The sequence below is a fragment of the Colletotrichum karsti genome (genome assembly GCF_011947395.1).
Source record: "Colletotrichum karsti strain CkLH20 chromosome Unknown Scaffold3, whole genome shotgun sequence".
Lineage (NCBI taxonomy): Eukaryota > Fungi > Ascomycota > Sordariomycetes > Glomerellales > Glomerellaceae > Colletotrichum > Colletotrichum karsti.
In genome coordinates this window covers 1,066,312-1,091,143 of record NW_024065903.1, presented here as the reverse complement: position 1 = coordinate 1,091,143, position 24,832 = coordinate 1,066,312, and the positions used below count along the sequence as shown (strand labels likewise).

General features: G+C 56.8%; 6 protein-coding genes across 6 annotated transcripts; 3 read left to right on the top strand and 3 right to left on the bottom strand.

The window, feature by feature from the left end:
- Positions 1 to 337: 337 nt before the first annotated feature.
- CkaCkLH20_01395 (uncharacterized protein) lies at positions 338 to 998 on the top strand (the record flags this gene model as incomplete). Its single annotated transcript, XM_038884114.1, has 3 exons — positions 338 to 397; positions 460 to 555; positions 642 to 998. The coding sequence occupies 3 exons, from the start codon at positions 338 to 340 to the stop codon at positions 996 to 998; spliced, it is 513 nt and encodes a 170-aa protein (XP_038750706.1).
- A 659-nt stretch (positions 999 to 1,657) lies between these two features.
- CkaCkLH20_01394 (uncharacterized protein) lies at positions 1,658 to 3,332 on the bottom strand (the record flags this gene model as incomplete). The annotated part of the gene is made up of 4 exons (XM_038884113.1): positions 1,658 to 2,428; positions 2,482 to 2,528; positions 2,584 to 2,637; positions 2,696 to 3,332. The coding sequence occupies 4 exons, from the start codon at positions 3,330 to 3,332 to the stop codon at positions 1,658 to 1,660; spliced, it is 1,509 nt and encodes a 502-aa protein (XP_038750705.1).
- Positions 3,333 to 6,474: 3,142 nt separating this feature from the next.
- Positions 6,475 to 8,259, bottom strand: CkaCkLH20_01393 (transcriptional regulator cwf13; the record flags this gene model as incomplete). Its single annotated transcript, XM_038884112.1, has 2 exons — positions 6,475 to 6,642; positions 6,700 to 8,259. The coding sequence occupies 2 exons, from the start codon at positions 8,257 to 8,259 to the stop codon at positions 6,475 to 6,477; spliced, it is 1,728 nt and encodes a 575-aa protein (XP_038750704.1).
- A 649-nt stretch (positions 8,260 to 8,908) lies between these two features.
- On the bottom strand, positions 8,909 to 10,964 carry CkaCkLH20_01392 (FAD binding domain-containing protein; the record flags this gene model as incomplete). The annotated part of the gene is made up of 2 exons (XM_038884111.1): positions 8,909 to 10,797; positions 10,871 to 10,964. The coding sequence occupies 2 exons, from the start codon at positions 10,962 to 10,964 to the stop codon at positions 8,909 to 8,911; spliced, it is 1,983 nt and encodes a 660-aa protein (XP_038750703.1).
- Positions 10,965 to 14,942: 3,978 nt separating this feature from the next.
- On the top strand, positions 14,943 to 16,505 carry CkaCkLH20_01391 (CFEM domain-containing protein; the record flags this gene model as incomplete). The annotated part of the gene is made up of 4 exons (XM_038884110.1): positions 14,943 to 15,183; positions 15,250 to 15,275; positions 15,338 to 15,840; positions 15,911 to 16,505. 4 exons carry the CDS (start codon positions 14,943 to 14,945, stop codon positions 16,503 to 16,505), a joined length of 1,365 nt encoding a protein of 454 aa, XP_038750702.1.
- A 2,006-nt stretch (positions 16,506 to 18,511) lies between these two features.
- Positions 18,512 to 24,579, top strand: CkaCkLH20_01390 (uncharacterized protein; the record flags this gene model as incomplete). The annotated part of the gene is made up of 7 exons (XM_038884109.1): positions 18,512 to 18,696; positions 18,763 to 18,782; positions 18,847 to 19,299; positions 19,352 to 19,610; positions 21,047 to 21,729; positions 21,793 to 22,727; positions 22,780 to 24,579. The coding sequence occupies 7 exons, from the start codon at positions 18,512 to 18,514 to the stop codon at positions 24,577 to 24,579; spliced, it is 4,335 nt and encodes a 1,444-aa protein (XP_038750701.1).
- Positions 24,580 to 24,832: the final 253 nt, after the last annotated feature.

Genomic DNA, 24,832 nt, shown 5'->3' with positions numbered 1-24,832 from the left:
TCAATCCCGTCACCCATGGTGGCTCCGTCATTGGTGCACGGGGAACCCGGAAACTCACCCCACTCTCCATCGGGAGGGACCGCTCGGAGGCCGGTCGGAGGAGCACGTGCCAGGAGGCGCCGACATCGATAAGGCGAGATAAGAAATTTATCGCTCGCCGCCCAGTGGTGAGAAGCTCCTCCTGGCAGAAATTTGGTCACCCTCCCGCGAACAATCTGGCAGCACGCGTCGCGACGATCGCATTCAATCGCACTAACTCGCACCTCGCCGCTCTCTACACGATACCCTCAATATAATCTTCGTCATGAGTTTCCCCGGTGCAAGCCAAGCCTCGCCCATGGCGACGCCAGCCGACGCCGCCGGCGCGATGGCCCCCCCCGACGCCCAGATGCAGGCGGTGCGTTTCTCTGCTGCGGCTGCTGGTTACCTACAAATAGATTCACTGACGCGGAATGCCAGATGACGAATTTCATGGAGAACTGCTGGACCAAGAGCGTCATGTCCGGCGTGATGGGTTTCGGCATGGGTGGATTATTCGGCATGTTCATGGCATCCGTACGTTACCCTCCTCTTACAAGAGGCAAAATCAAATGTGTCCTCAAGAATTGAAAAAAAGAGTCTGACACCCGCCCCTCCACCAGATGTCCTACGACACGCCCTTCCACACGGCCACGATCGACGGCAAGCCGACCACCACCCCGATCTCGGACCTCCCCCTGCGCCAGCAGCTCCGGCACGGCTTCAAGGACATGGGCACGCGGTCGTACAGCATGGCCAAGAACTTCGGCAAGGTGGGCGCGCTGTTCGCGGGCATCGAGTGCGGGATCGAGGGCCTCCGGGCCAAGAACGACCTGGGCAACGGCGTCGCGGCGGGGTGTCTGACGGGCGGGATATTGGCCAAGAACGCGGGGCCGCAGGCGGCGCTGGGCGGGTGCGTTGCGTTCGCGGCGTTTAGTGCCGCTATTGATGCGTATATGAGGAGTCCGAAGGATGAGTGAGGGGGGAATGTGTAATGTGTGAGAGAGAGGTGAGGTTGTGGGTGTAGGAAGAAAGTGTGTGTATGAAATGATGTGGAAGGACGTCTGTACAAAAGGTGGCTTTTGGCGGGTTGTTTGCATTGCATGGCGTTTACTACGGATTGGGCCGAACCCCTTTCTATTCGGGTTGGGAATGGCCAGGGGAGGGATATAGACTATAGAGATCCAACTCCACTTCGACATTATTCACGATCGGGATGAAGGCCGACGAAGGGGTTGGTTGATGTTGTGGACGACTGCTTTGATGGCTGTATACTATGACTCTTCTCTCTCTTTCACGGGGTAGTTTCACGATGCGGGGTTTTGAGAGAAATGTAGTATAGATAGACCCCATTCTAGACATTATGTCTCTTGAAAACTTTTTTGGGCATATGTTACTCTCCGACTCCTTTTGACCTCTCAGGGATAGAAGATCCTCACTTGGGGAGGTTTGTTCGAAAACCCCCGAGTGGATGATATAAGACTCGCTCGCTCATTGGAATAAAAAACACAAAAGGTCATGACCGCTCCTGTTGCGGTTTTGGCCACCGGTGACCTGCCTCGGTGACAACCCGCATCTTTCTGATGCGTGTGTAACTCTCTCTTCTTTTACATATCTCATTCCTCCTCCCGTGTCTACGTTATGAGGCCGTGTATACCTGAAAGGCACCGAACTCCCAATACGCCGTGTCGAACGCGGAGGGGTTGTTGGCCTGGAAATCAGAACAGCTGGTCCCGCCGCAGCCGGAGGTGGCGTACTTGGCCTCGGTGAGCGAGCCGCAGACGTCGATGTTGATGATGAGCGACTGGTTCTTGAAGTGCGAACTCATGTCGCAGGCCGTGTTGGGGAAATCGGCGAGGGCGTTGCCCCAGGTGCTCGGGTCGGGGGCCTTGTTGGTGATGTCCGAGGGCACGGAGGACCGCGCGAACTGCCACACGCGGATGCCCTCGTCGCGCCACTCCATGGCCATGTAGCCGCCGCCGGCGCTGTTGAAGTCCTCGCCGTAGGAGGACGTCTTGCCCTCGACGCCGCAGCCGGCGTTGCTGTTTGTCGTGTTCTTGCAGTCCGTCTGGAGGACGCTGCCGGTCTGCTTGCGCTTGACGTTCATCTCGCAGCCCGAGGTGGTGTGCAGGGTCATCTGGTTGCCGTCGGTGCCCTGGTTGACGGCCTCCATGATGTCGATCTCGCCGGCGTCGGGCCAGTTGTTCGGGTCGGAGAACCAGAGGGCGGGCCAGGAGGCGCAGCCGTAGGGCGTGTGCTTGACGTCGAAGATGAACAGGCCCTTGTCGTACTGCGTCTTCGACTCGACGCGGACGGAGAAGCGTCCGGTCGAGGCGTCCGGGGTGGAGCTGGGGCCGACGGTGTTGTCGACGCGGACGACGGCCCTGTCGGAGGTGGCGTACGTCAGGTTCTTTGCTGGGTTCAGCTGATGTTTGCCAGGGTTAGGAAGTGGGATATATGTACCCTCGTGGCTGCCTCAGCGCGGCCGACGTAGTGAACGGTTCCTCCCGCTGTCGGGATCAGTCAGTGTGCTGCGCCTGGCAGTGAGGTCTGGACGAGACACACTTGGATCATATGTGTTGAAGTAGTCAAACTTGTCGAAGAAGTTCTCTCCAGAGTCTGGGTTTCAATCATCAGCCGGGAATGTCCGCTGTTCCCGCGCACGGCTGGTCCGTACATGTGTCACTCAGCTTGTACGACAGCTTGGAGTAGTCCGGGTACCGGTTCTGGTTGTTCTGGGTGACGACGACGGCGACGATGATGACAATCAGAATAATGATGGCGGCACTGACACCGGCCCAAATCCGCTTCGTCCACCCCCTCGGGTCCCACCACGCAGGCTTCTGGCCGAGGCGCTCGTTTGAATATCCGTAGTCGCCCATGATGTTGTAAGTCGAGTCGTTCATGGAATCGGGATACGGGGAGAAACCCCTGGGCCAGTCCGGAGTCTTTATCTCGTCTCGAAAAAGTGGGTGGACCAACACCTTTGGAGGGACGACGAGAATCTCCGCAAATGGCTTGCCTTTATTGGACGAAACGGTGAATGTTCCTGGCTGCGCCACGAAGGCGCTTGGGGGAGGTGCCAGCGACGGTTTCCGCTGGACACCAGGGACGGCGACAGCAAATGCCTGACCGGGCCATGTCGCGGCGGCGCGAGGCCTCGGTGCCGGTGTGGGGGTGGGAAGAAGCGGTTCTAGATCGAGGGCGACGGCTCGTGATTTGCGCTTTGGTCTGGGAATGACGGGTTTCGGACCCTTCCAGTATTCGAACGGAGTATAGCCGAGTGATGAAGTCGGGCCCAGATTTGGAACCATCGTCTTCAAGCTGATACGCTCCCCGATTTAACACAGCGATCCGATTACGCCTATCATACGTACTACGTACGCGTCCGTTGCGGTGGACCACTTAAACCAGTCCAATGAGGGATGGTCCAAGTTGCCTGGCTCGACGAGTGCTGGCAGGGGATGTCGACGTCTCGCATCAGGGAATACGTGAGTGTGGGTGAATTCCGAGTCCCGAAGTGGAAATTTCGTATTATTGAGCCAGCTTCGGTCTAATATGGCGTGGTTTTTTTTCAATTGGTGTGGTGATTCGACGAGCAGAATGTGATATGCGTTCCTTCGGTCCAAGTCGGTGTCGTAACTGTGAAGAGGCGCAGTCCTCTCAGAGGCATGAAGTGAAATTACGAAGAGATATTAAAAGACGGTAATGTAAGTGCCAAGACCAGACACGATGAAGAATAGTTGAGAGAAGAAGAGAAGATTCTTAAGAAGGTGAGGGTGGGCAGACGCAGTGAAATAAGCATCGTGGTTCTCTCCTCCCAGAAAAAACTTCGCCGAGACCACGACGCGGGGGAAGAACATGATACACGGTGCCCAACAACTAACCGCCAACTTGGCATTTGAGCTTCATCAGTGCATCCGAGGTATGGGAAATCCCCTGGAACACTTCACATAAGCCAGGGGTGAGGCATAAGGAAACGAAAAGAACGACTGGCACCGCCGCGGGACGCCAAGTTCGGGCTCGGATGCAACTGGATGACGGCGCCGACGACGAGAGAGAGGTTCGGGACGCTGAGGGCGCTGGGGACCAGGGCTGAGCTTGACTTTGCGCGCTTCAACGCAGGGCAGGCTTCTGCAGAGCATTGAGCAAGGACTCGACACGAACCTTGACAGGCCAGTCTGCAGTAGTGTAGGCAGGTAAACTAAGGTAGGTAGACACGAGCATCCGGGGCGGGTCTCGGCTCAGACCTGAGATGTGTGCTGTGTGTGTGTGTGCATGGCAAAAGTCAAGTCTGTCATGCTCAGAGCTGATGGCTGGCCGGTGCGTCCGGGGTGTCGTGTCTGGGAAGAAGCTTCTTGTTCATGCTTTCGAGGCAGAGACACCTCTCGGGCATGAAGGACGGGGCGAAAGGGGACGATGACGGGACATCTGAAGTGGACGTGCAGCCCGTCGTTGCAGGGTCTCGCACGTCTTGGTAACTTGAAATCTTGGTTGAGGAGTGGGAGAAACAGAGATGGGATGGATGGATTGATCTGCGGCCGGGGTCAGTGTGAGTCGAGTCAAGCTCGTCGCCGTCGTCGTGTCTTTTTTGGTACTGCATCTTCAGCTGGAAGATGGGGACCGGACGTCAGTCAGGTCGATCATGGAGACGAAGATGGAATGAATGATGACACGAGACCACCTCGGCTTAGATGTTGGTCTTGATCCTCCTCGGTCATGCTGTTGTTGGGACGCTGATGACTGGAAAACGAATCCGAACTGGCGCAGGAAGAAGAAAAGGTGAAGTTGAACTCGGATGATGCAGCCGGCTAGATCGACACTTCATAGCGCCTCAAAGCGGGATGCAGGTGCCACAGGTGCCACGGGTGCCACGCTGTCAGGGGCCGACAGCGCATCTGCGCTAAAGGGCTTGGCGAAGGGAGCCAAGTTGGGCGTTGAAGGCTTGAGTTGAAGTCCACCTAACCCCCATCATCTTCATCTCTTCCAAGGTCAAAAAGGACGGGATGCTGTAGACTTTCCGCCCATGTTGACTTCAGTCGAATAGCCTCGACATCTCGCCGGCCAGAGTTGGAATGGAACCACCAAAAACTCACCGTCGTGAATTACGCTTCTTCTCTGACTCCCGATCCCAACTCCCGTCGCATGCCTCCCACGCAGGGACTCTGCTGCAGGAGCAACATCAGCTGCTGACAGACAGACACAAGAAACGACCCGAACATGTCGCATCGATCTGCGCTTGGAATCCCGCATTCGGATCAGGTTCTGACTTATTAAGTTGCCGCCGGCTCGTGCAACCAACAACTCAATGGGTTCAGCGGGCGGGCGGGCACCTGAGAACTCACTCGACGCGGGATATATGCGAGATCAGCTCTCGGAAACCAGGTCCTCGGGAGCTGCGTCTTGAGGCTGCATCGGAACTTCTGGCGAACACCAGCCGAAAAAGATTAAAAGAAGAGACTAATAGACTCTGGCCAATATCAAATTCTCGATTCCGAGCCAGATGTTTGGTTAAGCTTACGAGAAATAAACACATTCTCTGTTTTTCAAATCACCATGCTTCCCTTCAGCCGCCAACTCTCCTCACTTATTACCACCCTCTCTCCCTTCGTGAACTCTGGCAATCGCAGAAGCAAACATGACTACCTAACACCATCCATCACATCATCGGCATTGGGGGCCAAGGCTCCAAAGAGTCTCCAACTCAGAGCTTAACCAACAGGGCATCGCTGCAACCTGTTTCAACCGCCCGTCAATCAAGCTACGGGACGGTAAATATAGGCCGGAACGTCCAATGCTCCATGCCCACACGTTTCCCACCCTGCCTGATCTTCGTCTCAACTTCTTTTTTTTTCCCCTTCCTCCCAACCCAACCCGACCCCCAACCATATCCCCTTGCTCGCCTGATGTCCCGGTTCTTGACTGTTGCTTGTCCCAGGGGACGGGGCCAATCGCAGTCCGAGCCGCCTCCCTCGCCGACCCTGACTGTCACTTCGACGACACCAACTCTGACAAGTTTTAGCGAACCCACCCCGGCCCGTCCAGTCGAACGAACCCGGATCGCTGTTCCTGGCCCAGGTGCCAAAATGTCCGCCTCGTCCGGTTCTCGGCTTTGACTTGTCGACGGCCAGACGGTCCGCATGAAATCACGGGTCTATGAAACCGTGAACGTCGCTGCGAACTCGCCAGTCGGCTTCCACCCCTTGCCTCTCCGCCCTAGAACAACCGGCAACATCACACGCAATCGTCCAATGGTTTGCGATCGAAGCTCGCACCGACTTCTGTACGGAGCTCGTCAAAATTCTCTTTTGCATTAATGCTCTGCCCTGCTCGTCCAGCATCGCGACAGCTCCCCGTACTTTTACAATGCCTTTGAGAGAGAGTCGGAATCTCGATGCTGACTGACTCTTGCTCCGCCGAACCAAGTAAACTCCCCTAGCGCCGGCTCCGACTCATCTAGTCGTCGTCTTCCTCTACTCGGGCCCGCTTTGGTTGCCGGGAATCTTCCTCCTGAAGTCCGTATCCTCTCTTCGACGACGAACTTTGCTCCACCTCGGACAAAAACTTGTCCACGTTGAAGGGATCTCCTGCGTCCTTCTCGAACTGTACTGGCCCCTCCCTCTCCTGTGAAACGAGTTGGTTAGCTTTACTCCTCGCTTTCATTCGAGCCGGTGTGCTTACCTCGACATCTTCTGTGCCCTTGAACGTTCCCCTGCCCAACGCCTCACCGAAGCGACTCGACTTCTGAATCTTGGCCATCTCCTTATCGCCAGCAGCCTCGTCCTCTTCCTCGTCCATGTTGGCGCGTGGACGATAAATGTTGTTGATGACCTCTTGCGCAGCAAAGAGCGGCTTGTCGTACGGGTTGTCCTCGTTGAACCCGCTGTCGAAGCCGCTCGACTGGTTGAAAAGTCTCGAGTCGTACATTGTCTCCTTGGACTGTGTCGGTTTCGCGAGGCCGAGCGCGATCTTCTCCGAGATATCCCGGTTCTGCTCCCTCGCCATGACTTGGACCCTCCTCTCAGCTCCCATGCGTGACTGACGTAGCTTCCTCTCCTCCTCGCGCATCCTTTCCTTTCTGGCTCTCTCTCGCTCCCGCACCTCTGAGTCTTCCGAACCGTCGGAGTCTTCCGAGTCAGAGCCGCTGTAGCTGCGCGAGCGTGACCTTGATCTCGAGTCGCGTCGACCAGCCCCCGCGCGCTCCTCGCGAGCCTTCTGCGCAAGCATCCTGAGGTTCTCCTCTTTCTGCGCCTTTTCCTTCTCCGCCAGTCTCTGCTGCATTGCCGCGCGCTGTCTGACTTCCTCGCGGGCGTGTCTGTCGGCAACGTATAGAGCTTCGGAGAACTGAGCGAACTTGTCGTTGATTGCCACGTCTTGGAGACCACGCCCATCGGCAGCCAATCTCTTGTCCAGCGGAACCGTGAAACCCTTGGGGTTCTTCCAGTTGGAGACTGGTGGTGGGATGCGCCAATCCTCCTGGTCCTTGGCCGTCAGCTTTCGTGGTGGCGACCTCAGAACTGGAGGCGGAGGACTCGGCGGCCCGCGGGGAATCTTCTTGTGCTTGAACTTGGGCGGTTCCATCGGGTCTCTTTGCCTCTCCACGATCTTCATGATGCGATCTTGCTTCTTAGAGTTGTCGCCCATCTGGTTCGCCGGGGTGTATCGCACAAAGGTCGGGTCTGCGCGGTTCCCGACGTTGACGTTCTTGGGCTTCTGCGCAGCCACAGCGCCGCTCACCAACGCTGCCAATGCATTCTTTGTTTTTTCGGCCGTCGCAGCTACCTCCTCTTGACTCGGTCGGCTCAGATCGATCTCGCCAGCGTCGGCTCGCTGACGGAGAGGAATGAGGTCCTTGAACGAGGTGTGCACGATTCGGTTCTCGCTGTGGCCTTGACGCGAGATGGCGCCGTAATCGAGCTTTCCCTCCGCGTCGACCTGGATCGCCAGCGCGTTGCTGGAAGACGCCCCTTTCTTTCCCATATCCTGCGGGTACTGCGCGATCGGGATTTCGGGGAACGCGCCACCGTCGCCAAAGTCTTCGGGGCCTCGCGGTCGCCATCCTGCGCGTTGGCCGTACGGAGGAGGACCGGATCTCTTCAGCACGATCTGCGTCTCGTCGAGCTGGCCGGCGCCCACGATGCGGGGGCCGCGTTGCTGAGCGCGCGCGGGGGGCTCTTCATCTTCGCCGGAGTATTTGGGTTTCGGGAGGGCCGATGCCAGGGACGCCGCGATAGATGCCATGATGGACGGCTGGTGTATGAAGCTATGGTTGAAGAGTTTGGGGAGATGTCACCTTGAAATTCGAAGGCAGGTTATGCGCCTGCTCCGTTATGGTTTAGCGTAAAATTAAAGTGGGCTTAGAGATAAGTACGTACCGCCACCCAAACCTCCAACACCTCTCACGTTCACGACACCTCAAGCTCGGTCACCAATGCAATATCATCGATACACGGCATATCCAGCAGGAAACGGTTCAAAATTCCGAATAAAGTACAATGATCGAATGACTAGAGTCTACGAATTGTCTCACGGCATTTCGGTTTCGCGCATCTGCTGTCGACGCGCTCCTGGACGCTTCCTTCAGTTCAACCAACCAAAGTCACGTACTGCCGCAAATCATCTCAAGTCATCAAAAACGCAAAAGTATCGGCCCTATCAAGATCACACGCTGAGGCTGATCAGTTCAGGGCGGGCTTGCGATTCATAAAATGCTTGGGCATGAGGTTTGTCATGACAAAAAGTACTATTCTAATGCGTCAAGATCATCTACTGATCCATATTCAGGTTACTCGTGGCTAAGAAAACCACACTTATGTACAATGGCAATATTTACAGTCGAAGAAAGAACACCATAATCATGAGCAAGGCGGCTTGATCAATCGACAACTCCCTACTGCTTGCGGCACAACTTGCTGTTCTGCGAAGGCAAGTTGCCCAGAATCATCTCCGACATCTCCCAGTTCTCGGATCCAACACCGTTCTGGGCATAAAAGACATCGTGGGGGTCGAATCTCTTCTTAAGCTCGAGAGCCTTCTCGTACTTGGTACCCCAGAAAGCCTGGGTGAAGTTGGGTTCGATGTAGTCCGACTCGGACATGTACGCACCGGCATCGGGGGAGACATCGCGCCAGCGCTGCATCCAGTCGAATGTGAGCGTGTCGCTGGCGTTCTTGATGACGGACTCCTCGGCGGTGGGGTCCCATAGAGCGGCGGTGATGCAGTGCATCACAGTCTCGCGCCACGCAGAGTTGACGGCGTTGTCAGGGTAACCCTCGGGCGCGGCGGCCATGTTGAAGGCAACGATGTAGCCGCCGTCTTCTACGACGGACTTGATGGCGTCGAAGGTGGCGTTGAGCTTGGTCTCGTCTTCCCAGTTGGCCTTGGGGAAAAGACGACTAGCCTGGCGGATGGCGTTGGATCCCCAAGGTTCCAGAGGGAAAGAGACCGACCAGGCATCATAAAAGTTGTCGAACTCCTTGAAGACGGGCTCGACGTTGAGGCCAATTTCGGCCCACTTAGCGAACAGAGGTGCTGTCAGATTGCGAAGCTCTGCCTCAGTCATGTTCGGAGCCAACCAAGGGCCCATATCGAAGGCGAAGGAAGTACCGAGATTTTGGATGCGGAAGTATCCGTAGTTGGCGTTATCAACCGCGTACTCGACGAAACCGTCAAAGTACAAACGGAGAGCCGACCAGAACTGGTCGGTAGTCACATTCTCGCCTGTAGAGAAGGCGAAAGTGGCGGTGCTGACCTTCATCTGGGGGTGAACCTTCACAACGGCCGACGTGACGACGCCGTATGTCGAGCCACCTCCGCCGCGGATCGCCCAGAAGAGGTCGGTGTTTTCGGATTCGCTGGCAGTCACGAAACGACCATCGGCAGTAACCACTTCGAAAGAGAGCACGTTATCAGCAGCCATGCCGTACAATCCTGAAAGCGGGCTGTGGCCACCTCCCTGGACATAGCCGCCCATAACACCGACGGTCTGGCCTTCACCACCGACAGCGGTCACGCCATACTTGTTCGCGGCCTCGTAGACCTCGAAAGCCCTGACACCCGCACCGAGCTTGAAGGCAGAGCCACTGTACGAGTCTTGCTTGTAGCTCTCGAGGAAAGTGATCTCGTTGAAGTTATGCGTCCAGATGGACAGGGAACCAGCACCAGTGGACTTGGCTCCAAAGTCATGGCCAGTGTTCTTGACGACGAGGCGGAGGTTCAGATTGCGGGCGAAGTTGACGGCCAACTGAACGTGGGCGACAGTGGTGGCCTCGACGACGTATGATGGCAGACCACCGACCGAGCAATTCGTCTCGCCAACGTTGATAGTCGGGGGCATGCAGTTCAGGCCCTCGAAGAGAACAGCGTTGATGGCAGTTGGGTCTTCGGTGTGATAGTACGAGCCATTAACCCAGTTGGTGGTCAAGAAGTCGCACTTGGCCTTGTCATAGTTGCCAAAGTCATCATAGCACACTGAGGCTTCGGGGATGGTCTTGGTGAGAGCACCACCAAGGAGAAGGTCAAAGATGCCCCAGATAATGCTGTTGGGATACAGGAGGTCTCCTGGGTATGTCTTGCATCGGCCGAAGAGAGATCTCTTCTCGACTGAAGAGGCGTCTTCGAAGCCGAACAAAGAGACGTTGGACAACTCGAGAGCCGTTAGGTTGGCAAGTACAGCATCGGTCAGCTGTGCCTTCTCCTGGTCATTCAGACCCGCGGAGGTGCTGGCGACGGAGGCATCAGCGGCCTCAGCGGCCGGAGCCACGGTGGAGGCGTTGGCAGCTAACAGGTTGTCAGTCACATATGATCCGGATCGCCACAGCTGTCTCCCAGGCATCACTAGCGGCAAACTCACCAATCTCTTGGCCGTCGACTTTGATAGTCTGAGCCGAAACCAGCTGCCCGACAGACAGCAGAGCCGCCGCCAGAACAGAACGTGTCGAAGCCATGGTTGCCACGTGGTGTCAGACGCGAGATGCTCCTGGTGGACGAATGGGATGAAAAGAGGCGATCACCGAGGCGGGAAGGCTTGCGTCGAATATATAAAAGGCTCAGCAGGATGTTCGGCCAGTGGTGTCAGCGGGGTGAACGCGTGGAGACCGAGATGAGCAATGGAACGCTGGACTTGACGGTTGGATGACAGCCCGTATCGGTGGACACAACACGACCGACAACGGAAATGGCCTCGCTATGCTACCAACGATATCGAAAGATGTGGACGGCTAGCCTAGCTCGAGGCCTGTGGGGGCTCGATCGCAGCCTGTCGGTACGCACGGGAGGTTTTCTGTGGCTACGGATTGATGTAGGGCAGAGCATCAGTGGCCAAGAGGCAATATTTGCAGGGCTCCTCTGGAACTATTCCTCTCGCGAAGGAATAGATGAGGGGGCGAAGAGACGGAGAGGGTCGAGTATCGACGGACGAGATCCCCGAAGCAACTGAGGCGGATTCCAACAGGCATCTTTCCGCCGGAGACGGGTGATTACAGCATTGTAAGTGCTTCTTGCGGACACCCTTGAGGGAGATGAGCCATGCTTCCCTCAACGGCTCTGGATGGCGGGCAGGGAAGCAACAGAACCCGGCGAGGTTACGGTGCCGTTGAAAGCGACACAGACTTCGAGAGACTAACACGGTGGACGCCCCCAGTCGTCCACCTCGACGTGCAGTTTTCAACCTCCACTTGGGCTCGGTCTGTTCAAGGATCTGACGCAGATGGGCGGTCGTTGAGTGGCTGGACGCTGGAAATCGGAGTTTGGAGCTTGGCTCCTTGGCCGAGATGGAAGCCCCCGCATGTTGCCCAGGCACAGTGGCCACGACCCTTGCACCGTTGTCATCTCGGTCGTTGTCGAGCTGGGATGTGGAGGCTATCCCGCGCTCACCGGCGCAAGAAGCCCGGTCGGTTGGCTAGCTAATCTGCTCGCCGACTGCGGTGTCAGTGCGCGTTCAACGTCCTGTGGAGGTAAGTCTGGTTTAGGCAAGTTTTCCAAGTTCAGTTGATTCTACTGCAAAGATACTGCAAAGAGAAAGAAAGACATCTGCTCCTATTCAGATGAACCGTTCTGTCTTGCACGAGCCAACAGTCTCAGCGGTTGACTGAGTCAAGTCGAAGACAAGTCCGGTTTCTTGGTTCTTCGGCATCTCCAACAAATCGCATCATTTCTTCTTTTGCTTCTCCATGAGGTCCACTTGGCTGTTTTGCTACTCGTCTTTTGATCCACACAACCAACAGCCAACACCACCTCAGTCGGCCATCATTTATTGTGGCTGGTGGCAATATGGGAGATGCGCATGCAGACACAGATCCCTCGAAGCAATATCCCAGCAACTTGCCAGATTCGGCCTCTCACAAACATGGAAATGCTGGCCTCCTCCCGATCCCTCTTGCACGACACAGCCTGCCAACCTGCCAGAAAAGAGCAGTTTGTGATCAAGGCACAGTCACTCCTGGCGAGGTCTCGCTAGCGATTCAGAGACGCACCGAGAGGAGGCGAGGATCCATCTCTGCAGAAGGGACTTTCCATGCTGCGAGCGCGAACCGGCTGTTTCGTTTTGTTACCAAGTTTAAGATTTAGGAAGCACCCGTCATCCTTTTCTCCTTTTCAGAATCAAGCTTAAGCCCTGTCATAACGACTCCTCAGAAGCAGAGGGAGATCTGGACCAAGTGGATTGCGCGGCCTTTGCTGAGCCGTTCATCTCAACTATCGGAGCTAGTTGCCCTGTGAGGGATTTCGGTGTGCCTAGCGGGCTCGTTAATCCAGCTGGGTAACATCAACTAACAAGCCGAAACCCGTCTCGCATCCTTCTGCGTCTTCTTCGTTGTCATCTTCTTCTCGTCTGTTGCGCGAGATTTGTGAACTTGCCGTGCCCTATTTGCCGTTCTGGGCCGGCATGGGGTTGGACTGGGCGCCGGGTGTGGACAACCCTTGTCCCGCGTAGATGAAGTCCGCATGCAAGGTAATTTCTGGCCCCGGCGGGCTTGCAAATCCTGCCGGAGCTTCGGATGCCGCACTGCTTCCCGCAAATGATCACCACCGGGCGGCAGCGCAAAGGCCATCTCTTGATGATGTGAATCTTATCGTCAGGCTCATCTTGAGATTCAGGTGCTTCGACATGTCGAGAAGCTATTTTGATGTTCTCGAGTTGAACTTCTCAGTGACCCATTCTAGACAACAGGCCAATGTGTAAGTAAGTACCTGCGGCCAACAACCAACAACCCATGTCGCGGCAACGCAAGAGAGTGTGGCTGACAGGACGGCAGTGGTTATTTCCCCGGCTGTCATGCAGTTGTCATTTCTCTTCAGCATGTCGGCTTTCGTGCGTCTTCAGCGGCACAGCATTTTACACATGCATGCGTTTCTCCAGCAAGTTTGACGAGGCCAACTCATCATCCACATTTACAGACTCACTCATCATGTCGATTCCCATGGAATTCCTCGCTCAAGCCAACCACACGGAGAAGGGTCTCGTCTCACGAAAGACCACCAATCTCTTTCTCCGCTGCCCGCCAACTAACAACTACCAATCGCGCGCTAGCCACAAAGTCCTCGGTACGCGATGGGTTTCACTTGGTCCTGACATGCTGCCGAACCCTGGCCTGTACCTGCGTCCCAGGATGCGGCTTGGAGGTGCGGACGTTTACGACTTATACGAACCAGAGGTGCCAACACCAGCAACAGTCCCGCATCTTTTCGGCCCCACGAAAAATCGTTCGATATCCCATCAGCAGCCCCAGAGCTCCACGTCCACCAAGATGCAGCCCGCGATCGCTGTCACCTCGCCTCGGGCCCCGGTCCCGCATCAAACCCGCCCTGCAGATTCTGATAATTTCTTCTCGTCCAGTGTGAGGAAAGAACTCAGGCAGCAACCGTGGAGAGGAGATGGCAAATTTCGAAAGGTCTTCGGTTTCCTTTCCTGATTTGTCGCTACGGAGGGGAGGCGTAGACGGATACGCCCCCGTTACCCTGTGGCTTGACGCCCCGTCTTTCAAAGTAAGCTTGTTGACGCCGAACTCACGGACATGCTCCCATCTCTGACCGTTTGGCACCTGTCAACGAGATGAACAAGCCGCGGGATGTGGACGGCGTGGGTGCTACATCGTTCTTACACCTCAGGCGTCGCACTGGTAGCAAGTGTTGTCACGGGAGAAGAAAGTCAGTCCTCTTCCAGGCGTCTTCCATGGCAATATCTGAGTGGTAACGGACACTCAAGCTTGATCGACGGACGGGATGAGATGGTGTGGGAATGGTAATTCCAACCCGCCGGACCTCTTGCTACATCCACGCAGGGCTGGACCACCCTCTCACTCTCCCGTGGTCCTCCTCTATCGGCCACTCGTCGTCACTCTCGGCGCCCTCTCAGCGAGCGTATATATCCTTGCTGCCAGATGCGTGCAAGGGATGCCCGTTGTGTAGGGTTACCACCGGGGGACACCAAGTTTCTCTCGAGGCTCCAGTTCTTACATGGCCACACCCACTTGAATGGCGCAGAAGTTGTTTTGGAAGCGCCGGCGCCACTTGGGGCTTGGTGTTTTGAGGGAAAGGACACCGAGAGGCCTGGTTCCTTTCTCGCAAGCCTACCGCTATTCCGTCTGGCTCTTCTTTACCGACCCTGTCGTTGCAGAGTGGGAAGAAGGAAAGGTAGGCCTAATAATATGCGCCTCTCACTTGGAGACGGCACCGTTAGTTATGTGCATATACTGTGTTGAACCAATCTGGCTGTCCAAGGCACACCGGAAAGAAGTCAGAACTTTTCAAGCCAGGGACGATGGCATATAGGACTACCATCTTTCCCTGCCTTTCCATATTAGACCGTTTCCCGCATCGCTGTGCTGAGAGGTAAACCCCTATCCCGCCAGCCAAGGGCTCCTCCGAGCTTGGATTCGCCGCACCTATAGTCGACTTTCGAAGTTCAAGACGACCGAACGTCGGCCATGTCGCAGGCCATCGCGGCTCTGGTTCACGCGGCGCAGGCCGCCCAGGTGACGAGAGATACCGCCGACGCCGCGACCACGACGGCTGCTGCGCTGCCGCCCATCACCGACGACTACCCGTACCCGGAAACGAGTCTTCAGCACATTGGCTTCTTCATTCTCTTCTTCTTCCCGGCAGTGGCCCTGATCATAGTGGCTTTAAGAGTATATAGTCGGGTCAGCACGAATCAGTTCGGTTGGGGTAGGTTGTCCCGGAATTCTACTCGTCAAGTCGATCGTCGCCGAGGTAGCTAACTTGTTCTCGTAGACGATGGCTTGATATGTTTTGCAATGGTATGTTCAACATCTACTAGATCCTCAGCCTCGTACAGAGTCACTTACATAGTCCCCCGTAGGTAGAGTCGCTCGCCGAGACTGTAGCATCGTACTTCGCCATGCGCTATGCCTTCATCGGCATCCACGTCAAAGACATACCCTTGGTAGCAGACCAACGGCTCGGCAGCCTGTGGAACTACATCATCCAGCTCCTCTACAACCCGATCCTGGCGCTCGTCAAGTGCTCCGTCCTGATGTTCCTCCTCCGCCTGAGCGGCCAGAAGCGGCGCATCCGGTACGCCATCATCGGCCTCAACGTCTTCAACCTGACGCTCATGGTCGCCATCTTCGTCACCGTCATCTTCCAGTGCCGGCCCATCAGCTACTTTTGGGAAAAGGCAGGCCGCAACCCCCCGACGGACGGCACTTGCATCGACACCTCGGCCTTCTACGTGAGCACTGCCTCGCTGACGATTCTAACCGATGTCCTCGCGCTGGCCTTGCCCTTCTGGATCTTCCTCGGACTGAAGATGCCCGCACGGGTCAAGATGGCTCTCCTCGCCGTCTTCGCCCTGGGAGCCGTGTAAGTCGCTCACCCCAAAACCTACCTGCAGTCTCCCAAGACAACCCCCTCTGACAGAACCGCGGCCCAGCGTCACCGCCATCAGCGTCCTCCGCCTCGTCTGGCTGGTCGAGGTGTCCTACCACATCAACCTGAACGATCCGACCTACGACATCCGCTTCACCTACTCGGCCGTCGAGACCAACCTCGCCATCATAGCCGCCTCGGCCCCGGCCCTCCGCGGCCTCTTCCTCCGCTGGTTCCCTAAGTTCTTCGCCTCCCTCAAGAGCTCCTCCAACGGACGCTACGGCTACGGCCGCAGCGGCGGCGGCGATGCCAAGAGGTCGCGCACCACGGCGACGGCGACCCGCGGCCGGAGCGCCACGCACCACACGCACAACGACACCCACCCCAACACCTTCCAGCTCAAGAACATGAGCATGAAGGGCCGGTCCGAGATCAGGGGCCACTCGCCGACGACGAGCGAGGAGGAGATCATGACGTACGACGGCATCATGCGGACGCGGGAGGTCAACATCGAGTACGACGCCAAGCGGGATTCCACGCCGCGCGGCGGCGCGAGGGGGGAGCTCCCGCCGGCGTCGACGGGGGGAGGTGGCGGCCGGAACCAGGGGAGGAGCTTCGACACGAAGCTGTACTCGACCAACAGTTCGGAGAGCTTCTAGCAAGCGGGCGGGCACTTTGCTTGGATTTTTTGCTTTCCGTTTTTGTACCTTTTTCACGATCATGCACGACTATACCAGTATAGAGTAGATACCAAAAATACGCTCACGACGTCAGTAGCATTTTGTTTGATATTGCGTCGATGCCGGACACGGAAGTCGGTCACGAGCCCCGCGGAGGATGTGCGCCCGCCGCGTCGCTGGGGGTTTTCTGGTATGTATATCACGGCGTGATATAGTGACTTCATAGGATGTCACTAAGAAAAGACCTTCCAAAGAAAAAGGATGCGGGGCCGATGATACCTAATGGTGGAAGAGGGCAATATACATGATACGCCGACGATCCCCACCGCCGCACTGGGAGCAGGCATGTTCAGATCGCAGCCGCTGTTTCTTCGGCGCGAGGCTTTCTCCAAGCGCCCCGTCGTTGGTTGCGTCCGAGGTAAGGCCAAGCGCAGTGGGTTTCGAGATGGGCTTCAGAGTCGAAAGGGGTCCAACGGATCGGTCTAGGGGAATTTGGAAGAGAAGAAACTTGTCGGCTTAGGTAAAAGTGTTCCATTTGGGTGAACAACGTTTGATCCGTCTTGCGCGGGACGGGAGATGTGCCTCGAGAATCTTGGATCGTTTCGATGAGGGTGGTTTGCCAACGCTGGTGCACATGTAACTCCATCTGTCAGGACGCCGAAGAATGCTTCGTTATTGCAGCGTGCCGCTCTGGCCATGGCACTGCGCCATCTTCTTGGTCGGGCGTTGCGACTTATTAATCTTTTCTCCCTTCCCTTTCTTCAGCTGCTTTTGCTTATTGCACGTCAGTCTCGGCGGCCGATTCATCGGAGGCTGCCCGGGACGATGGCCGCAGCGGCGGTTAAGCGAGATACCCGACTCGGAGGACCGGTGGCCGGGGCATTCCCCTGGCTCGTGAGAGTCTTCCTGTCAGCTTCCACTTGCTCCGTCAGGGCGCGCCGCGAAAGCTTTGCTTTTGCTCAGACAGATTGCTTCGTTGATAAGGACGCTGACCAGCTATGGGAGGGCGGGTGAGGGGACCTCCCTGTCCATGTCTTGGGACGCGCGGATGAGAGGACTAGTCTTGGGTGAGTTCGTCCCAGTCGGCTCCGAAGCTGCTTACGATGAAGATACTCGAATGTGAAGTTGTTGATCGTGGTCGATTAACTGACAATATCGGGACATTTTGAGCCGCTTTGTCGATATCATAGACGTTTCCGAGCACCTGTCCCTGGGAAGCTTTCAATTATGCACCGCGCCGCCTTCACCATTACCTCTTGATTCCTGCCGCTGAAGGTTTACTTCCGGCCAGAAGGTGGGTTGGAAATAACAATGCTGAGATGCCGTAACGATATTCGTAAACCTTGCACGAGTAACAAAAGCCGCGCTGCTTAAGCCTAAAGATCTGGTCAGCTCGTTTCATGACTCGGAGAGTCTGGAGAGGTTTTGATGGTTCCAGCCCTGAAGCCAGGGATAGGCATCCGCGGCTTAGGGGCAAAATAGTGCGTAATTCACTGCGTCTGGTCTTCGTCTCTGCGTGTTTTCTCGACGTTTGAATTCCAGAGTCTCAGCTTTCTCTGCGAGATGGTGCTCTGGCTCGACCCGCTGGGGAGAGGCTTCCAGGCTGGCCTGGCCGACTCGGGATATGGCGGCATTGAAGCGTCCGCAAACAAAACCAAGTCTCTCTTGAACTGGTTCATCCGAAGAAGTGACGAGCTTGCGCCGTGAAGACTTCGGTCCCTTGTCGTGAGATCACAAGCTTGGTCCAAGGCGTCCTCTTTTCTTCTTTCTATGCCGCTTGTATGCGGTTGTGGGAAGATGATGTAATTATCCCGTAGAGTGTCCAATTGAGTTGTCGCAGGTGGGAGGACCCCCCACCGCGGGGTAGCTGAGCTTTCCCAGCGTCGCCAGAACAAGAGCATAACGTCGCAAAACGAACCTTTTCTTCTGGAACTAAACTTCGTTCAGACTTCAGAGTACATTTTCCACTTGTCGATCTTCACAGCATGGCAGGCAAGGACGTCGTGGTCACGGGCGCGACCGGTCTCCTGGGAAGACAGGTCGCGAGAGCCTTCGACCGCAAGAGCTGGAATGTCAAGGGCACCGGCCTCTCTCGCGCGGACGGGGTGTCCGTTTTCAAGGTCGACTTGGGCAAGGCCGCCGAAGTCGAGAAGTTCCTCGACGAGTCAAAGTAGGGCCGACCTCACTCCCGCCGACCGGTCACACATTGAGCTAACGCCCTCTCTTTCTCTCGCAGGCCTCAAGTCGTCGTGCACTGTGCGTCAACCTGTTCTTGAATGCGTCGCGGGACACCGAGTTACTCATCAGTCATCTTGAACAGGCGCCGCCCAGAGATTTCCCGACAAGGTGGACAGCGACCCCGACGCCGCGAGGGCTCTCAACGTCGCCGCCACCAAGTCGCTGGCGAAGCTCTGCGCCGCTCGCGACATCTTGCTCATCTACATCTCCACCGACTACGTCTTCTCTGGAAAGCCCGGCGATGCCCCGTACGAGGCCGACGCGCAGACGGGTCCCACCAATCTGTACGGCCAGACCAAGCTCGACGGAGAGCATGCCGTCCTGGAGGAGTACAAGCAGGCTGGGCGCGAAGGCCTCGGCCTCGTCCTCCGCGTTCCCGTTCTGTACGGTCAGGCAGAGACTCCGGCCGAGAGCGCCACCAACATCCTGATGGACACGCTGTGGAAGACGCAGGACGGAAAGTCCAAGGTGAAGATGGACCACTGGGCCATCCGCTACCCGACCAACACCGAGGACGTCGGCCGCGTGTGCCATGGTAATCCGCCCTGCTCGCCGTCTCATGCGCGATGACTAACAAGAGTGAACAGACATCTCCGTGAAGTACCTCGAAGCCGGCGACCGCAGCTCCTTCCCCAAGATCCTGCAGTTCTCCAGCGAGGACAAGATGACGAAGTACGAGATCTGCCAAAAGTTCGCCGAGATCATGGACCTCTCGATGGACGGCATCATCGCCAACACGGAGGGCAACGACCCCAACGCCAGCGTCCAGAGGCCCTACGACTGCCACCTCAGCACGCGGGCTCTAAAGGACCTGGGTATCGATGTGTCAACGAGCGACTTCATCGGGTGGTGGAGACGTGAGGTGCATGCTTTCCGCCATTGATCAGGACCAGTGCCGCCGCTCGTGATGTGATTGACGACGACTGGCTGGGTGGGGAGGGAGTCTTATTGACCGAACTGGAGAGGAAGCGGTTCCGCTTGCAGGCTTCGATGTGCACTCAACTGCCGCTCTAGGCGCGGAATGCGTTGTAGACGATGCATCGGGCTGCACCGTGATGGCCGCGAGCTTCCCCTCAATGCTCGTAGAGAGAATAATGACCATAGGCTAGATCGAGGGATCGGAGGTGTAGAGGATAGACACAGGGGTAGTCTCGGAGCTCTGGAACGAGCTCATTCCAAATTACGAATCCGTCTCTGGCACTGAAATGCATCTTGTTACACGTCGAGAAGTGCTTTTGCGGGCCGATGGCGCGTGTTCTCGGAGATTGTAAACACGACACGTCCTAGATACACGTCAGGGCTCGATGAGGAATGCGTGGTAGGAGAGAGTATGATGGCACAATTGATGGATGCAAATTAGGCGTGAGTGATTGGCATTCGGCCCACGGCTTGGGCGATCGCGGTTCATTGTGCTGCATATCTCGAACCCTATTCCTGCGCGTTTTGTGAATAGGTGGCCCTTTTCTCCGTGTCTTTCGATGTCTTTCGATGTCTCTGGACGGGAGATGGTGTTTCAATTGGGAGAGATGTGAAAAGCCTCCCTTAGCATCCGTCCCGCTGGACCCGACTTATGGGAAGGAGAGTCTTGCCACTTTTTCGGGTTCTTTCTTTTTTCGGCTGTTCTTTTCTTTTGTTCAATCCGTACCTGAAAACCGACCCCTGTACGTCGCGACAGTGACAGTGAGTGAGTGAGAGAGGTATTTCGGCCCTTCGTTTTCTCGGTCAGACCAATTGCCAATGATTTTTTTAAGGGCTTCGTCGAAGTGTCAGACCGGATCTCCGAAAGATAGGTTCGACCCGACCGAAAGCATCGTTATCAATCACTTGCATGATCTGCAGGGTCCTGGGGAAGGATCGCATCGAGACGCAAGATAACGTTCAAGTGTTCCCTGCTGGGCTGGGGGGAGGATCAGGATCAGCTCTGTGGTCCCAGCGGCCCAGTCCGCTGCCGTGGCCGTTACCGCCACGCTATCTCTTTCGGGGCTGCTGTCATCGAAGCCATCGGACGAGAATCCGGGGGATTTGCCGAAGGGTTTTTTTATCGGATCGATCGGACTGTGGGAGCAGGTGATAACTCTAGCGGGAAGAGAGAAAGAAGGTTGGGCCATTTGAGAGGCATTCGAATCCTTTCCAGGTCCGGGAGCAATGGAAGCTGGAGGATTCTTCCCGCGTAGCCGCATTAGTCGGGCCATGTCGGCCGGGCCAGGGCCGCCCAAATCACCAGCTCCGCATCCACCGACACGGGGCAACAGCATCACGGCCGGACGACTGACGCGGTACAGGAGTCTGCGAGAGCACAAGAGCGTGTTGGACTTTGGCCGAGACTGGCGGGACTGGGAGGTGGACATTTTCCAGGATGACGACACTGTGTCGAATGCCACGACGGAAACGGGAACCGCGACAAGCATTGGCGTTTGCATCGGCATTGCCGTGGACGAGGAGGACGAAGGGCCTTCCCAGGCACCACCATTGCAGCAGACACCAGCCAGGAGCACGACGCATCGCAGTCAGACGACGCCATCGTCCTCGGCGGCCAGACGGCGGACGGCCCCGGCCCATAGTCTTCAACCGCCGCAGACGCCGCTGCAGTCGCGACCGCAATCCCAATGGCAATGGCAAATGCAATCCCGCGATGTGATGGGCGTGGGAGTTGGCCTTGGCGAAGGATCCCCCGTCGGCCGTGGTCGTGGTCGTGGTCGAGGAGTTGGTGGTGGTGTCAGCTGTGCACCTCTCACCTCGTCCATGTCCATCCTGACTGACGAAGCAGCAGCAACAGCAAATGTTGTTATCCCAGCGCCTCCCGAATCTCCTGTTCGGTTCAGCTACCCCAACAGACGAAGACCAAAAACAGCCCCCAATGTGCCTGAGAGCCCCTTGCAGGGGGGTCACAGTGGTTCGGGGGGTTCATCTTCAGCCAGCGGAGACGTGGACCCGTACCTCCAGCTGGACGGAGACGGACCCCCCAGTGAGCCGGGTTCCTTATTTTCCTTAGCGCGGACCAGTTCCGGGTCCAGGTCCCCAGCCCCAGGGGTTTCCTCCACTCAGACCACTCACAGCGCTCACTTTGGTGCCAACGCCCCGTCTGCAGGATCAGCGTTATTACTTCCAGCGTCAGCTGCTGATGCGGCACAAGCACAAGCGGGAGCACACGCACAAGCACAAGCACAGCACGACTTGGAGGTACCTGCGTCAGCGCCAGCGTCAGGAGCTGCTGGTGGAATTGAAGGAACAAGGACCGCTTCAGCACCACCACCTCCTCATCCTCCTCCAAATGTACCTCCTCCTCCTCCTCCTCCGCCTCTCCTCATTCCTCTTCCGACCAACAGGGCACCACGCGACTCTCTCTCACCTCCTATACCCCAGCTGAGACCTCGCTCTCATAACCCCATCTTAATCTCTACCGCCTCGTCATGCGCCGACCTCAAGCTCTCTGCACGAGCTGACCACGCTCGTTCCCAAATCATCACCAAACTCTCCAGCAAGGAATATCTCAAGGACGACGACTGGGACGAGAACCGCCGCCACCAACACCACCACCAACAACTACCACACCATCTCCAGCAAGACGAGAACAACGATCGGCGTCGCAGAACCCAGGAACAGGAGGAGGCTTCTCACTGGGCCGACGAGGTTGCGCGTCTCGAAGCAGAGACTGATCGCATCTTGGCAGAACAGAAGAGGAAGGATCTCGCTCGACTTCAGGCTCAATTGGCTACCGTCCCCGACCCCCCGCCCCGACTCCGATCCCCCATAGTCGACAAGTTCGCCTTCTTTCTCAGAAAAAGTCGCAGGTCCGACCCTGCCACCCTCACAAAACCCCCCTCTTCTTCATACTTCCAGCCTCTATCGCTGGATTGCAGGCCAGTCAGCGTCATGGACCCTTCGCGCTTCATTCAAGCAGGCGGCGGCGGCATCGTCCCCCAGACGGATGCTCCCATCACAGCCAGCAACGCTGGCGAGCGTGTGAGTTTTTCTACGACCGTCATTTCGCTACATGCCTGCTAACCCCCTCCAGCGAGTCGCCATCCGTTGCTTGCAGACTTCCATCAGTCTGCCCGTTACCCCCGACACAACACCAATGGACATTCTTTACTCGGCCGCCAACCTCATGACCCATAACATCAACCCGCAAACCAGTGTCGTCATGGAATGCTACTTCGCTTTCGGACTCGAGCGCCGGCTGAGACGCTATGAGCGAATTAGGGATGTTCTGAATTCATGGGACCGCGACAGCCAGCACTGCCTTCTCATTATCCCTGGTGACTCCGTCGACAAGAACCCCGACTTGAACCTTGAAGTTGTGCCCCGCACCATCGACCCCCCGTCAGGTCTGCTGAACTTCTCACTTTACCACTGCTCGCGACCGGGGAAGTGGAACAAGCGCTACATCACCCTGATGGAGAACGGACAGGTCTTCGCCGCAAAGAAGAAGGACGCTAAACTGTCAGACAAGGACGCCGTGTCGTTGTGCCATCTTTCGGATTTCGACCTCTACTCGGTCACGGAGAAGGACATGTTGAAGCAAATCAGAGCACCCAAGAAGAACACCATCGCTGTAAAAAGCCAGCAGAAATCCAGCGTGTTCCAAAACACAGAAAACTTCATTCACTTCTTCTCCACGGATGATGCACGGCTTGCGGAGGACTTTAGGAGAATACTGCACATGTGGCGCAGTTGGTATCTCGTCAACAAGAAGGTCGATTTGACCAAGACGAAAAAGACCCAGCGGGCTGCCACCGAGAGTCCATCATCCAAGACCGTTGGACTGGCAAGGAGCGGCACGCTGCACCGGCTGAAGGTATCTGTCGACGAGACCCCTTACACAATTGGAACGTTTTCTCCGCTCCTAGATATGGACAAATTCGACAAGCCGCTTGACGATTTCGGCAAAGATTTCCTGCCTGAGAAGCAAGCGGCGCGATCATCGGAACCGCTGTCTGTTCCCAGACAACACAAAGTCGTTGGTCGGTCGAGAACCACCCCGAATCTGGCTGCGTCGCAACCAGTGCCGAGGAAAGCACACATCGATCCATTCGCCAAAGACCAGGAATTCAGTAACAGTGGTTTGCTGGGCCGCGCTTACGAAGGACGCAAGCTGCAGGCGGAGAAGAACGCGGCCGCTTCCGCTCATGAGGAGATGTCTCCCGATAGCCCTTTTACCGGTGGACACTCCCTTCTGAGTAACTACCCCGAGCCCGAAAGGCTGTCGTCGTCCGGTCTGCCCGGCATGCCGGAGAGGAGAGGCACCGTGCGCACGTCCCGGTCGGCGGCAGAGCCCATGTCGCAGCCCCGAAGCCGGTCACGTCCGCCGGTATCCCGCCCAACTACGTCATCCCGGCCAACCACATCGGATGGAGCGCGGAAACCCGGCATGCCTCAACCTTTGGTCGACTTGACGCCGAAAGTGCCCGACTTGCCCGCGGCCTGGCGAGACGGCCACGGCCGCGGAGTCAGGGCACCCGTTGGTCAGCCTCTCATTCAAATGGCGACTGGTTGGGAGCAAGGGCCGGACGCTGCGATGACACCGCAACTGCCGACAGTGACACGCATGGGGACGAACAAGGCGTACCCTCCCCAGCGCATGGCATCTCAGTCAGCTGCGACGAGGCCAAGGAGTCGCTCAACGGCCGGCGGCGCGCCCGTCCGCCGCGTCGTGTCCAACGAGCAGCCACCAATGCCGTCGCTGCCAAGGCGCACCTCAAAACAGAATGACGAGGATGTGCCGTTGATCAACTTTGTCGAGCGCGAGAGGGGTCGAGATTCGAGGCCGCACGCGCCACTAGGTCTTGGTCGAAGCGGCACTGTCAGACATTGATCGTGGCCGTCCATTTTTGATAACAACGGCCTGTCTCAACCCTGTCTCAGACGGTAAGAGGGCTAAAGAAGCGCATCCAAGTAAGAAAAGAAAGAGGCGGAAATTTTCTGGGCAGAGCTGCAGAACGGCCCGTGGGGCCAAAGAAGTAACCGTTCGAAGGGGGGAAACGAGTAATGGGCTCGGAGCAAGCCGTGCACGCGATGCGAATTCAGGCGCATGGGTGATTTATTATTAACATGTAAGATACCCGTTT